Raw genomic sequence first — 15,899 nt, 5'->3', positions numbered from 1 at the left:
AGTGTACAGGACAGGTTGTACCCCAATCATTCCATAGCTTGTTCCCGTTTTACCTTTGCCACGTGGGTAGTGCTCTTTGTGGTCCTTGAATTAAAGTGAAGGAAGCAGGGGCAAGTTGTCTGTTTGCATGGGAAAGGATGATAAGGGCATGAAGCAGTAGCATGGCATTTAGGTGAGACAAAGAACAGGCATTAGACGGTCTTTTCAGACTGGTATTTCCTAAATCCTCTACCCTGGGGAGCCTTGCCCATGAGATGTTGAGATGATCCACTAATGCTGGTGTGGTGACCTGCTGACTGGCCTTGTCTTCCACCCAAATAGTGGTCATGTGGGAAGCTGATCTTGCCACTGTGGATCTGAACCCAACTTTCTGGTCTTGTACCGCTAATATCCCTCAGTACTGGGGCTGTGAAGGAGGACAGTTGGCACTGACCAGTTCTTAATTTGAGTGGAACAAAGGTAAAAGTCAAGGAAACTGTTGAATAGCTACCAAACGTATGTCCTGTAATTGCAAAACAAATTGCTAGACTAGATGTTGGAATCCTATACTGTAGTGTCTACCTATGATAGTAAAGTCAAAGGGATCCTCGCAGTTGATAGAAACTGAAAGCTCCTTTAAAAAGGTCCAGTCGAAATGTGCTCAACAACAAGTTCAAAGAAGGGTGTCAAGATTATATTGTTAAAAATAGAGACATGGTTTGCTGGCTCAAATTCTTATTCCATGGATTATAAATTAGTGCTGGTGGGGTCCCTGGAGGTGAAACACACCAAAAGAAGGTACAATTGAATGTAACTGAAATATCTAATTCTGTTTTTGGGAAGACTCATACAAAACACTAACTGTGTGATTTCTGTTTTGCCCTTGGGACAGAGAAATGAATGGTCAGCTAAGCGAAGGAATCTGTACCCTCTACGCAACGGTCAGCTGGACAATGACTGCGACTGAGCCGCTTATCAGAGAAAGTAAACAAGGCCACCTGGGATCCACATCTGATGGCAGCAGCAGTATCAACATGGATGATTACAGGAGTGGCGCTGATCTGGACAGCTGGCAACCACGATGGCAGTACACCACAGGACCCTTCAAAAACGGTGAGACCTCCGCTAACCACCTGATTCATCACAGGTTGGTTGGAGACCATTATACTTGTGTGCCTTGTTTACATAACCGTAGCAGAAATTTTAAAACCCTAGCAGGGTCTGACAGTGCATTTCCTTAGGGGCTAGGATAAGCTGTGCCATTTGAGTATTAAGCTCATATTAATGCTGATGTACTTCCATCTCGAACTAGAAGAACTACCTGCCCTCTCAGCTGTGTTATACACAACACAGGTCTTTTCAATGCAACTCATCAGCTTTGACCTGTAGCATAGCCAGTCATCTGTTTTGGTGACATGACACTAATGTTTGACAGGCTGCCAGCAACCACTTGGTTACTGTTTAATGCAATAAAGAGTACCATGAACTCTAACATGGTAATGCCATGAGATTTTCACCCGTTCTTTGCCTATTTTATACTTTGGCCTTCTTTCTGCTCACTCGGGTCTGGAAAGCATGTTCCCAGGCAAAGCCTCTGCTTTTCTGGGAAGAGTGGTGGGCTGTGTGTGTGGCTGGGTGTGAAGGTTGGATCTGTCTGGACCCAGTCTGCATCTGAGCCACAGTAAGTCTGTTGCTGGGAGAAATGTGTGGCCAGTGGCTGTCCATGACTGGACAGCCCCAGCCAGTTTGAATGGCGCAGATCCTTACCCTTGGTGGACCTGGTGGCGGCTTCAGTCCAAATCCTGGATAAAAGGATGACTGATGCAGCCATTTGACAGACCCCATGGCACAGTCGATTCGACAGACCATCATTGAAGCCAAGACCCCGACAAATATGTACTGCCTGTTGAAGACCCGAGGACGACCGTAGCAGCTGACCAGTATAGCTTCCTGCCAAGTCCTGGTGAAGGCCTGCTGCTCTGTCCTGATCTTAAGAGAGCTGTTGTCGGTGCTTTGAGCCCTGGACTGGTGGGAACAATCTATCCTGATCCCTGCTGAAGGATCTGTGCCTGCTGAGCCTTTGGAAGTGTCCCTGGAGCAACCAGTGGCTGACCAGCTCCCTCTCGGGCTTTACTCCTGCAGCTGTTGCCAATCTGAATTCATCCTTGGAACTTCACAAATCTTCAACTTGTGCAACAAGATGTCTGCTCCTTCAGTTTCAGCCGCACACACTGAAGAGAAGTTGTGCAGATTATGTTTCTTTGTTCGTCCTACGAAGATCACCTGTTGCTACCTGACCGGGCGCCTGCAGCTGCCTGATCATGGTGTGCTGATGAATCTTGTCTGCTTTTTGTCCTGGAGGTCTCCTGATGTCACCTGTCACGTGGGGATCTGCATCTTCTCGTGCCAAGGGTGTGCAGCAGTCCACTCCTCAAAAACTGTAGCACTGGAGTCTGAAACCATGTAATCGCTGGACCCAATCCTGATGCTGAAAGTGACCTCTGCACCATCAGCCCCTGTACCTCGCTCGCCTGGACACAGTGCAGAAGTAAGTGAACCCAGCAGAATCGGGAACCCCTGAAGTGGTCCCCAGAGAAATTAGAGTAAGGGGGTTGAGTTATCATACATATTCCTACCCCGCACCATAGGGGTGCGTGGGCGTAAAGTCCTCACCCTATCCCTCCCTTGTATGTCTAAGATCAGTGGTGGTCTGGTCAAGGATCTCACCCTAGGCCTTCCCCAGACTGGTGGGTCTTGGAGAGACCCTTCTGAACTTTACTTACCTTTGGAACACTTACCTGCAGCCTTTGGACTGTGGGATAGGTATTGTCACAATCCAATAGTAAACCCACCTGAACAGTGTGTCTTGTGAAACCCATGACTTCTGGGTAGTAGGCCTCATTCCCAATCCGGGATGGACTTATTAAGTGCTAGGGACCTTGTCTTAAGTGCATCCGTAGGTGTTCTTCCTAAATTACCTACATGTCTTTACTGGTACTGAAAATGACTGTTTCACTGTTTCTCTCTTACTTTACTACTCACAGTTATTTAAAGTGTTGCATCACTGTTTTCAAAAGTAAAGGGTTATTGTTCTGTTAACAGAACTCCCAGTGGTGAATGTATATATGTATGTGATAGTAGTTGTGTGATAATACTTACCTACCGTTTTAATTGCCTAGAGTAAAAGGCCTACAAAATAATTGTATATTTTTGTATTTTTCTGTCTTGCTAGAATTATTGGAGTGCTCTGTCTGTGTCTTATTGCAGACTTAGGCCACTCCCACACCTCTCCCGGGTCTACGCCTTACTGCTCTGCTACCCTACCTTGATTGGGTTTAGCTAGGCATCAGTATGTTTCATGTTCACCTTATTAGGTTGCCTCTCGGAATACACCCTCAGGGTCTTAACACATTGCTCTTAGATGTTTCTCAAAGTGAACACTTTTTTCTTTGTATACATCTAATTATTCCAATAAGAGAGTAATTTCAAATCTGTTTTTCATTTAAGAAACAGATAAACTCGTACAGGTGCACCAATAGGAGGCCATATATGAATAGATAACATTTTATACATCAGAAAATAAGATTATAGATGAGCAGATAAACCAAAGTACCATTGACTAAGTCAGGGTTGTCCAACTCCAGGCCTTGATGGCCGGGAACATGTTGGGTCCTCTGTTTCCTCCACGGCCTGCGGCCCCTCGTCGGCTCCACCGTTGCTCTCTACGTCTGCCTCGTCGGGATCCTTCCCGTAGGTCCTGACCTCCTCGAACTTCTTGTCCAGGATACCTTTGAAACCAGCCAGCTCATCCTCAGAGGTGGTATCGGTGTTCGTTAGGGCTACCGTGCCCCCTTTTTCTCATCTCTGGGTTTCACGGGGGTCTTCTTGGGGGTCTTCTCGATAGGCTGGAAAGATGTTTCCCTCCGGGTGGCAGGGAAACTCTAGGCCCAGAAGTCATCTCCACTGGGGTAGCCACTGCAGGCTTTGCCAGGTTCGCCACGACTCCTTCAATCGAGGCCTTCAACGGGTGAATCAGGGCCTTCACCTTAGGGGGAGGGTCACCACCTCACCCCCCCTTGGCTTTCTCCGTCGGGATCGACCGGGGCTTCTCCCGAAGCTTACCCGTGTTCTCCAACTTCCTTTTCACCGAGCCAGAGCGTTGGCTCGTGGATGATGGCGGTGACATCGCCCCCTGCCTGGCAGCCAAGGAGCCCGAACCAACAGCGCTCCCGGTGCCCGCGGACCCACGGTGCTTTGCCTTTTGTTGGGCCCCCGTGGCCGGAGTGCCCTCAAAGGTCTTAGAAGACCGCTCAGACTTCTTCTTCTCACCTGCTGCTGGGCTCTTCACCTCCAGCCAGTCAGTGAGTCGATTACAACGGTCCTTCATGGTCCAGAGAGACATGTTCTTGCAGAATGCACAGTCCTCCTTCACGTGCGACTTGTCGGCGTGTAGGCAGTAGAGGCACCGGGAGTGCTCGTCCTCCTTAAAGATGTTCTGCAGTCCACATCCTGGGGAGTTCCTAAACAGTTTGGATCCAGTAGGCGTCGAATCTTCTTTGTCCTGGGTCATGTCCGAATCGGGGTTGGATTGAAAGGTCTTCCGGAATCCTCCAAGAAGTGTAATTCGACGAAAATCTGCCCTTGAGGGGCGTAGAATTTTCCAAAACGGGTCCTCCTTGATCAGAAGAAGAATCGGTGGAGCTTGAGGCTCAAATTGACTGAAAAAATAAGAGTACACTCTTTGAAAAAATGCAATACGCAGTAAAAGCTCGAGAGCTACAGCACAAGGACTCCCAACACTTGAACGTGCGGTAAAAATCTGAAGATGGCTGCCAGAGGAGGGGCTTAAGTAGAGGGAAGTCATTGGCTGGGGGCAGTATGACCCAGAGACCAGTGATTGGTTAATAGTAGAAAGATAGTTCAGAAACAAAACTGAAACTGATTTTTTCTTTACCAAGGGTTCCCAGTCTGACAACGGGGAATATTCATGAGCATGTGTAATTGTTTATTTATATTTGTTTATTTGTATTGCGCACCTTGCTCTGGAGCATCTGGGTGCATAATTTGAAGCATATGGTTACAGTGGTTACAAGTTAACAAAGAGAAAGCATAAGGAGAGGGAGAAAAAGACATCTTGAGGAGACAGGTGCAAGATACAATCAAGGTATAGAGGCACAGGCAAAAAACAATGCATATACAGGCATGTGGATAGGTTACAATGGAAGTTCCTGGACAACAATATGTACCAATTAAGTAGAGAGTGTGGCTGCAGTAGGAATGAGATGGGCAGGAACCCAACTTCACATAATGTGAATCCATGACCGACCCATGCTGGAGAATAACAGTTACAGGTAAGTAACTTGTTCCTTATTACGGACACACGCACACACAAGTTGTTCACTTATTATTCTTTAATTGGGTAATAACTTTCAGGATGCAGGTGGTTGAGGAGAGAATCCTAAGCCTTGAGGATCCCATGGCATAATCCAAATAGGCATATATTTTACATACAGACTATGTGATAACAAAGGCATGTGCCTCAATGTCAGACCACTGAGCTGTTTGTCCAAAAGGAACATTATGTATTGAATTTAATGTCAAATATATGTATATTCCTTGAAAAAATACGTTTTCTCAGAAATCTTTCTTTGATATTTTCCATCAATAAAAAAACTAGAAATAACTAAAAAAACAAACAAATCATTGACAAGTGCCCAAAAAAGTAGGACTTTTTGTGGTGAAAGCATCTGCCTGAAAAAAAGATTTAAAAAAAATCAAATGTCAAAAAGGAAAATGTCTCTTGGTTTCTGGAATTTCCACACTGCCTTTTGGGAAATCCTTGTTCTTTTATCAGTAGTAATAGAATCCTGGCAGAATTACTGTAATCTGTGATGATTCGGCAAGTCCAGCAGCTGTATACAGAGGACTGAGAGGGTATGGCTAGCTGGCATTTAGACAAGTATCATTACTTTTGGGTGACCTAAGAATATCCAACAAAATGCTACACACATGAAAAGATCCAATGGAAATCATTTAAAGAATTAGCCACTCATGTCAGGAAAATTAAAGATAAAATAGCATACAACCCAGGTTTTCAAGCCTCAATTTAATTTGTACACTTGTTTCAAAACAGATTCAACTTTATTGTTCATTATTACTGGCGAGAGACAGGGAGCGGGTTACAATCCCTCTCCACACAACTTTCCTTCCCGGCGGTGGTGGCAGCCACTCAGCCAATGAGGAGGCTCGGAACGGGGTAATCCCTGCTTCGAGCCACCACGCGGCTGGAGGCTGCCATCTTCCACCGCCGGGGATCGAGGTAAGTGTCCCACCCTCCCAGATCCTAAGAATTCCCTCTCCGCCCTCCCAAACCCATTTACCTTCTTTTATGTCCATTTCAAAAACGTCTGTTCCCAGCGCATGCGCTCCCGATCCGCAACAGGCCGTCATGGAAATATAGAAAGGACTACACGTAATGCCTTCTCTCTTTTCCATGGCGGCCATTTTTTTTAATTCATTTTTCCCTATTTTTTGAATGGCAATCAAGGAAAGGGAGAAGGGACTACATGTAGTCCCTGTCCATTGCAGCCATTTTGTTTGTTTACTTTTTTACATTAATTTTCAATGGCCGCCATCAGACTTCTTTTTCCCTTCCCTGGTGGATATTTTCTTTTGACGGAGCGTTACGGAACAGAAAAAAAATGCTCTTAGCACCCTGGTTTTACGGGCCAGGGTACTAATAGCAATAGGCCTCTTGCAGGGTGGGGGGATTACCAGATCAGGTAATGCCCCGTGGCCTTTGTTAAGGCCCCCACTTCGCTCGGGCATGTAACTATGGCTCTGGGGCATTACCTGAAGTGGTAATGCCCCCCCTGCTTGTGGCCTAATGCTTAATTATGCTTCACCATTCAAGTAGTTTTAATAAAGAATGCATGTTTTGTGGCCAAAATGAGGCAAATGTAATTAAAGTGTATGCTAGAAAGATATGGTTGTCCACAAATTGTGCAACTAATAATGTTTTACGGGATATGAAAATAAAAAACATTGTAAAAAACAGCCTTATTGAGTTGACCTTATTAAAAAAGATGTTTTTTTTAGGAAGGCGTGTTCATATGGAACCATCCTTCTTCAGTCCGGTGACAGACAATCAGAAAAACAACCTCATCTCATTGTTAGATTAAGGGACAAGGATACCAAGTGACCCATTTTGAGATTTGTTTTTTTTGTGTACTTTTTTCATTTTGATATCTTCAAGTCAGATATACGACAAATACTTTATTTTGGAACTTTTTTTATTGAATTATTTGTTTAATAGTTTGTGTTTTTTGCCAGACACTAGCAGACATTTACTGTTTCCATCAAGATTTTAAAGACTGTTTTAAGAAAATATATTTGGTAAAGGAAGTTCCCAACCATTTGACATTATATTTATTAAGGTCCTCATTACGAATTGGGTTAACTTTTTAACAGAAATACCGCTGGTGGTCAATGCCAACTTCACCCCTGGTATTTCTGCAAGTCTGCCCTGTTCTGAGTTTTCCACTGGTTGAGGTGATATTTCTGGAATACCTGAAGTGTTATTCCGCAATTACCCCTTCCATCAGTGGTTACATCTGAAGTAATTTTTGTATTTATTTTAGTTATGTCCATTTCCACATGAATGTGATAGTGGGAATGGATAATGTACAGCACGGATTCATGCTACTACTGTATTTTCTTTTTTTTAATACAGAAAAGGGTTGATACTGACTGTTAAGACAGATTTTCTGAATGAGTCTTGTGGCTAGATTCTGAGGGCCACACAATGAAGATTACCCCTGTTAATTGCGCAGGGAGACTTGGTTCTATTAAAAACACGGTGGCAAGCATTATGCTTCAACTTCTTTATTTGTGCTCTTCAGCAGTTTCAGCAAAATATAAAAGAAAATGCTCCAGAACTCTAATTTTCATTTCCCTGTTTGCACAGTCCTTTCTGTAGTCCATCTGCCTTCCTGTCTGTGACTATCCTTCCTATCCTGAGTCTATGCTCCTCCTCTTCTTTGCATGCTCTGAACTGATCCTGTATTCCACACAACTGTCAACTGAACTTGAAATCAACCATGTCTCGCCTTGTAAGCCGCTGACAACTGTGATGTCCGCCGTTCTTTCGATACGTCGACTGTTTCTGCTTCGCCGATTAGTATTACTCATTCAGCTGGTCTTCTGGTCATCTCCTGTTAAAGAGAGAAGACCATTAAGGGTGGGCAATGCCATCCCGATTGCCTTTATTTGGAAATAAACTGACAAAGTGAATCGTCCACAATCATACAGTATGCAAATCCTGTTTGCTCTCCCATCATAGTGTATTGCTGGGCGGGATAGTAATGCTCGCCTCCGTGTCTTTAATAGAATCAAGACTCCCTGCATAATTATCAGCAGTAATCTTCATTCTATGTCAAGACCGGAGGCGAGCATTATGCTTGTTCAAAGCTCTGCATCATCACTCCTGCCACAGAAGTTAAGGTTTAAAATTAAACATCTTAAATGAGCTGCAGCTTGACCAATCTGCCACTTTCATAATGTCTACTAGTGCTACGCCTGTTGCAAATGCTTTCAGTGCCATAGCTTCTCTCACTGAGTGTGCTCCAAATTGCGTTAAATTACGCCTGCTTGTTGCATGATATCACGCACCCATCTGGCGATAGTCACTGTCGCTACTTCCTTGAACGGTTTCCTATGCGCAATTAGCAATTGTGATACTCATGCTGGTCGCAGCTCCGCTGTCCTGGATTCAAATTCTCTAATGCACGCCGCTACGCAAAGTTTCGGTGTCGTATGCAGATAGGGGTACGAGATCGACGAGTAGTCTGTTTTTGTTCTTCTCGATAGGGTTGAAGGCAACTCTAGCTGATCGGAACACCTTCTTATCTACGTCTAGGAGCTTCAGATCTGCGACACAGCGGCAGGATACAAGGCATAAAAGTATTGCTAGAATGCCTTATAGTTGTGCTATGGACAGGTACCTGTTTGCTGGGCAGTTTGAGAGGAACTGAAAAACTGTATTCACGTCCCAAAGGTGTGTGTACTTGGGTATAAGTGGTGTCTGGAACCTTGCTCCTTTCATAAGCCTGACCACTGCTGGATGGTCCTCTATCAGTACCCCGTCCACTGGCAAGTGGCCAGCTGATATGACTGATCAGTAAACTTCAATGGTCCTAAAGGCTTTACCTTCTTATCTGAGAGATGCTAGGATATTTAGCACTGCTACTACAGGGTTCCTAGTGATTCCATTGACAGCCAAACCATCGACAACCATACCATTGACAAAAAAAGCATCTTAAAAAAACATCAAATGCATTTTATTTTTAAATGGGGGGTTCCCCAACTCCCCCTTTTTTAAAACATTAAAACACATTTTTACTAAACTAAACCCTTTACCATTTAAAAAAATGCATTAGATGTTTTTTTTTTCGATACATTTTTTTCAATGCTATGGTTTGTCGATGCTTTGTATTCGATGCAATGACCGGATACCCTACTACAGGGGCCGAAATGGGAGGTATACCTCGCTCTTTACACCACTTCTTCCATTTGCCCTATGCCGCATTGTAGCTTTGTCGCGTGGATGGGGCCCAAGACTGAGATGAGTTTCGTAGCGTTTCCCGAAATGACTGGCAAAGTCCCCCTTCTCCTGATACCCTGCACGCCATCAGCGGGAGCGTGCCCTTCGCTCTCAGAGGATGACACGATCCAGCTGAGTCAGTGAGCAGCCGTTCGTCTGACGGGAGAATCTGCAGGAAATCCGAGCAAAGTTCCATCAGAACCAGAAACCAAACTTGCAATTGCCATATGGGTGCTACTTATCACTAAGGTCACCTTCTCCCTGCGCACCTTTGCTAGCACTCTGCTCAGCATTATGAATAGAGGGAAGGCATAATAGAACTCCCCGTTCCAATTCTGTAGGAATGCGTCTGTTCCCTGCACGCTTGGGTCTAGCCTCCAGCTGAAGAATCTCTTCACTTGTGTGTTTACCCTGCAGGAAAATAGATCTGTGTCAATTGGACCCCACAGCCGGTCCAGCTGCTGGAACAATGCTCTGCTCACTATCCAGTCGCTGGAGTCTGTCAGGTGTTGTGAGTTCCAATCTGCTACTGCTTTCCTGGGATGTACTCTGCTGTGACTGAAATCTCTGCCTGCAGGAAATAATGCCAGAAGTCCTTTGCTAATTCTGCTAGGAGCCCGGACTTCGTTCCCCCAGATGATTTATGTATCTGACTGCTGAGATGTTGTCCATCTTTAGTAGTATGCAGCAGCTTACTCTGTCTTTGGTAAACGCCCTTATAGCGAAAGATCCAGCTAGCAGCTCTAGACAGTTTATAGGCAGCTGTAATTCTTCGGTATCCATTTTCCCCCTGTTGCTAGTTCGCTGCAGTGTGCTCCTCAACCTAATCTGCCTGCGTCTGATTCTATTACTAGATCCAGGCTGTCTCCAAAGATGGCTCGCCCGTTCCACGCGTCCATGTTCTGTAGCCACCACCGTAGTTCTGTGTTGGATTTGTGGACTAATGGTATCAATTGATGGTATCTTAGGCCCTGCTGCACGTGTCTTATTTTCAGTCTCTGCAGCGCTCAGTAATGCAAGGGCCTGTGGAAGATGGCTTGTATGGATGCTGCTAATAGCCCCACTACTCTCGCTAGGAGTTTTAGAGTCGCTTTCTTGGTGTCTACTACAAAACCCAGGAAGCCGATTCTTCTCGTTGGAGACATATCAGATTTTTCTAAGTTCACCAGAAAGCCTACCAATGTGAGCAGTTGTTTCACCCACTCTGTTTGATATCGCAGGGTCTCTTTGCTGCTTGCCATCAGTAGAATGTCGTCCAGATATATAATCATCAAATCCCCTTCTCTCTGGCAACTGCTGCTACCGTTCCCATGAGCTTGGTAAATGCCCAGGGAGCTGACACAAGCCCAAAGGGCATTGTTCTGAACTGCCACAATCGCCCTTCCCAGTAAAAGGATAGGAAAGGTCTGTGTTCCTTGGCTACGGGAATTGTCAGATATGCATCTTTTAGGTCTATTCTTATCAGCCAGTCGTCCTTTCTTAGGGTGTCCCTCAATTGATAGATGCCTTCCATTTTGAAATGCCTGTACACTACCCAACAGTTCAGTTCTTTGAGGTTTATGACTGGTCTAACTTTCTCTTTCCTGTGTACCAGAAAAATATTTCTGATAAATATTGGTCCATAACTGCAGAGTTTGAAGGCTCTCTTGTATGCGAGTTGTTTCAACTCCCCTTGGAGAAGAGCTTGCTCAGCCACTGCCATGAGAATGGGGCTCAGTTGTCTCTCTTGTGTCGGGTATGCTATGAATTCCAGTTGCAGCCCTCTGACGGTCTGCAGTACCCATGCATCACTGGACAGCGTGCGCCAATTGTGGCAAAACCTCTTTGTCCTCCCCCTGACTGGTGGGTAGACCCTGGGTCTTGCCTGTGTTTGCTCCTTGGAAACGTGCGGCTCCTCTCACTCTGCGTCCTCTGGCGAATCTTCCTCTCACCAGGAGAAATGAGTCTTGCAATCACGACTCCCAGGATTGGGCTCTCAGGCCCTGAGGTCTTCGGGTAGATGCAAATCGACCCACTGAACGACCTCTGTATCGACCGGACCCTGCAAAAACCTGACTGGGGAATATCTCTTTATGGCGGTTTGCTTGCGCCTTCTCTAGAGATGTGTACGTTCCTACAAATCTCCTGATCTCTTTACCAAAGGTTTTGCCAAATAACATCCCTTGTGCCGATTCTCCTGCCTCGTACGAGGCAAGTTTGCTCAGTTTGGCGTCCATTTTCAGGAGGAGTCCTCTCCGATGAAATCGCTCAGTTTGTGTTACCTAGGAGGCATACCGCTCGTTGTGCCCAATCTTCCAGTGTGTCACTGTCAATGTCTTCACCTGTATCCCTGCCGCATTCTGCCAGGTCCATAATTTTAGCTAATGGTCTTGAGAGGTCCAATACTTTCTCCTGGCAATTCTTCTAGGCTTTGTCCATCCCTTTCTTGGGATCCTTTGCTGACTTGGTGACGAAAGCCAGCATCTTCGTGTCGATCTTGGACATTCTGCCCTCATACGCTGTCTGGTCTCTTTGTCGAAGGCCTTGCGTAGTCTTTGTGCCATGTACATCGCCATTCGGGGAGATTTCGGGTTTGTAATGTTCTCTGGGCTGAACATGTCTGTCATATCTGAGTCTGGCACCACCAGTTAATTCTCTTTGCGTGCCTTTTTGCTGCCCTTGGGTGCTGCCCAGTCTTCTGACGGCGTACTCTTCTCCTCTCGCGATGGCGTAGAGGATCCCTGAGATTCTTCACCTGATTCTGCATCAGTGTCGCCCATATTGTCTTCCCCTGAGTCAGGGGTCGGGAGTATGGCACTGCGGCCCTTTGGAGGAAGGCTTCTTTTAATTTCCCGAAGGCGTCAGCTACCTATGGGGTTTTATGCTTCACCCCTTCTTTTTGACTCAGGGTTGTCGGCGAGGCTTTCCACTTGCGGGTCGTGTTACTCCACTGAGGGCTCTTATTGGCCATTGTCGATGTGCTATCTGGCCTGTTTGTGCGTCCTCTTTGGGCTAGAAGTGATTCCAGCGAGGCCAGTCTTTCTTGGATCGGTCTTACCCCTTCGCCACTGCCTCTACCAATTAGCTCCCCAGCACTGTTTTGAAGCTAAGCGATAGATCCTGCGCTTGCACCTCATCTCCCACTCATAATCTGACATTATTTGTATTATTGTGCTGTGTGCCTTTGTACCTGAATGAACAGAATGCTGTGCACATCCACTGCTCTATTGGTTGTTTGTTAATCATTCTCTGTGGCTTATTGTCGTTTTTTATTGTTGTATGTCTGAGTGCTTAACTATGAGTAATCTCTCTCTATAATCTTAAATGCAGCTTCTGATTGTTGCTGCGGACAACTGCGCTGCTTCTGGCTCATGCTCAGTGTCTTCCGCACTGGGTTCTGCCGATCGCAGTGAATTTGGCTCCTCCTCCCCAGAGAAGGGGGCCGCTGCGCATCTGTGCAGAGTTCACGCGCGACTCTCCCTTTCAAGGCAAAAGAGCTGCTGATTCTCTTCTGAGCCTGGCGAAAGGGAGCAGACCCATAGGCGTGCTGGTAGTGTAGCACAGGGTTAACTCACTCACATCGGGTGGGGCCAACTCTCCCTACACTGCGTGTCGGCGCTTCTTCTGAGGGACATGGTTGCATGCGCGCTGGCGCTGAAACACGTTAGGAGGGAAAAGAAACATGTTTTACATGTCGGTATGCTCGCACTGCGCTATAGATGCTTTAGACCATCATTGGGCTGATTATACATATGCTATATATGTTGTCAAATTTACATATATAGCGGCTCTACAGAAAGAGTAGTACTTAGCTTGCTTAAGAGCAGGAAAAGAAGAGGAGGAGCATAGAGTCAGGATGGGACAGATAGTCACAGACAGGAAGGGAGATGGACTACGGAAGGGACTGTGCAAACAGGGAAAATTAAAGAAGTTGAAGCATAATGCTCGCCTCCGGTCTTGAATTAGTATTCTAGTGAACAGGGAAAGACACTAATATCTAGTTAACCTGTATCAAGGTAGTGTGACTGAACAATAAGGCTTAGACTTAGGAGATTGTGAGAGAGGTGAAGGGGTCCAGTTAAACACACACAGAGAACTCTTAGTAACACAAGTTAAGTAGAATACATAAAAATACAATCATTTATTTAGGTCTCATACAACTCTTATTAATTGAAAACCACAGGTAAGTTAAGCATTAAACATAACTAATATTATATACACATTCATGTAAGGGGTGTCTTGGCTTCTTTTAAACACAGTAAGTTAAGCAATTTATTTAGTTGCATTTTTAATGCGCTCACACAGCCCAGGGGCATCGAGGCACTGTTACAGGAACATGTTTCTCTTAGTTGCGAATTTATAACGCACTTAATACCCAGAGGTTTCTAAGCGCTGACCTGGGGATCGAACCTGTGTTGCTACGTGTTGTCTTATTTCCAAGGCAAGCACGTTGCCGCTGAGCTATCCTCCGGGGAACAATAGAACACTGGTGTAGCAAAGTAGGTGAAGAAAGAACAAGGTAAGTAATAACCAATTTAGAGAAGTAATATAAAAAGAAGAAAGGAGTTAAAACACAATACACAGCCTTATAATTTAAAGGTTCTACACTTTAACAGTTCTTACCATGCTATAAAAGATAGGCCCTAGTTCCCCTAGAGTCATAAGTCCCTATAGAACATTTTGCAGGAGACAAGCAGTCTTTAAAGTAGTCTGAACAAGTGGCAAAGACAACAGTTAGTTTGTAAGTGTTTCAAAGTGGAAGAACAATATACTCTGGCCTGGTGGACAGATGTATAGAAGGCCAACCTATATTGTGACAGGAACAACTCTGGGAAGCTGTAGCCAAACCAGTTTTGGTAGCAGTGACAGGCGGTCTAGGCTAAGTTCTTCAGAGGGGGTGAGCTTGTAAAGGGTCCACAATGAGGTCACACAATGGGAATCACAAATCACACTTAGACAGAATGTATAAAAATACAGTTATTTATATATGGCCAAATCACACTATGAAAAATGATTGCTAGCAAGTAGAGCTATCCAGAGAACACTATCAAACTAAATACATATGTACATTCACTTTGTTATAGAGCATAATACACATCAGAAACTCCTGCAAAGGAAAGGTTAGGATAGTATTATGCACCTATGGTCCACAGAGATGATCCCTAACTAAAATTGTCAAGCCCTAAATTGTCTGGGGCCTTTTTCCCAATTTTTCAGGTAAAAGTTCCACAGAAGTTATGAAGCAGAAATAAATGCAAGTAGGGTCTCTGGGGTCCAGTGAAGGATTCTTAAGGTTAGGGTTCAAGTTAGACTAATGGCCAAAAGTAGCCCCAACAGTGAGATGTCTTGCGCAAGCAAGCAATGGCAATGCTAAAAATGTTAGATTTAAGCTTTATTATAAGCCCATTGACTTATAATGGGAATGTAGGGGTAGGTTAGAAGCTCTGTAACTTACCCCCATACTCCGATTCTTCCCAGACTTGGCAGAACAAAGGAAGATGGTCCGACATTGCTTTTCCTGCTGTAAATCGCAGTCCTCGATTCCCAGGGGTTGCTGGTTCGAGCTGTTCTCTGGTTGGTATCTTTCACTATTGCAATGACTCTCGATTGAAGAATGCAGCAAAACTCGATGCAGGACCCCTCTCAGGACTGGACTCGGGTCAGGTAAGCTGTTTCGGGCGGTGGTCACCGCAGCACAGCGACGCAAATGACTCAGCAGCCACGGTCGGACATTCCCTCCTAACTCGGGTTCCCTTGATGATAGGATGCCACATTTTCACAGGAGGTAGTCTCGTAGTGCCAGCTGAGGGTCCCCCAAGTTTCAGGCAGAAACTCAGTCCAGTGACACTGGCAGCACGGTAGCCCCAAAGCGAAGCTGGTCCACCACAGGATGGTTCCAGGGCACTTCCAAAGGCTTCCTTTAGTAGGGCACTGAGCAGACGTCAGGAATGGGGAGTCCCTCCACTCCAAGAGTCGTAGCTCCTAAGCAGGACTGCTAAAGATAGTGAGCAAGACAGGGCTCCTCCAGGACAGCAGCAGAAGTAGGTTGCCAGGCCTCCTTGAGTCAGGTCTCAAGTTTCTTTGTGGGTCTCACAGCTGGACAGGATACTTGGCTCCTTTAGGTTTCTCCAGGATCTCTGAAGAATGGTTGCAGGGGTCCTCTTTTTATCCTAAAAGCCAGGTAAGAGCTGATACTCCCACTAGCCAATAGCAGGACTAGCCCACACACACACCCCAGCAGTGGTCCAATCAGGACCACTGGCGGAACATTCATGCATGCCACTCAGACACACTGAAACCAGTTTGTGGATTGGGAACAGACAGTCCCAGCCCACATCCT

General features: G+C 45.6%; 1 protein-coding gene across 4 annotated transcripts in view; it reads left to right on the top strand.

Moving 5' to 3' along the window:
- USP18 (ubiquitin specific peptidase 18) overlaps positions 1-15,899 on the top strand; it is a 376,292-nt gene that overhangs the window by 94,181 nt on the left and 266,212 nt on the right. For all 4 annotated transcript variants that reach the window (XR_011281791.1, XR_011281790.1, XM_069628683.1 and 1 more), the window contains one exon: positions 872-1,092. Coding sequence is in view for 2 of the 4 variants with exons in the window: in XM_069628683.1 (XP_069484784.1) it covers positions 876-1,092 (217 nt within the window). In the remaining 2 variants the exon portion in view is untranslated. The remainder of the gene's footprint in view (positions 1-871; positions 1,093-15,899) is intronic.

The sequence above is a fragment of the Ambystoma mexicanum genome, chromosome 12 (genome assembly GCF_040938575.1).
Source record: "Ambystoma mexicanum isolate Mex_15411 chromosome 12, UKY_AmexF1_1, whole genome shotgun sequence".
In the NCBI taxonomy this organism is placed as follows: domain Eukaryota; kingdom Metazoa; phylum Chordata; class Amphibia; order Caudata; family Ambystomatidae; genus Ambystoma; species Ambystoma mexicanum.
This window is presented reverse-complemented; position numbering and strand designations above follow the sequence as displayed.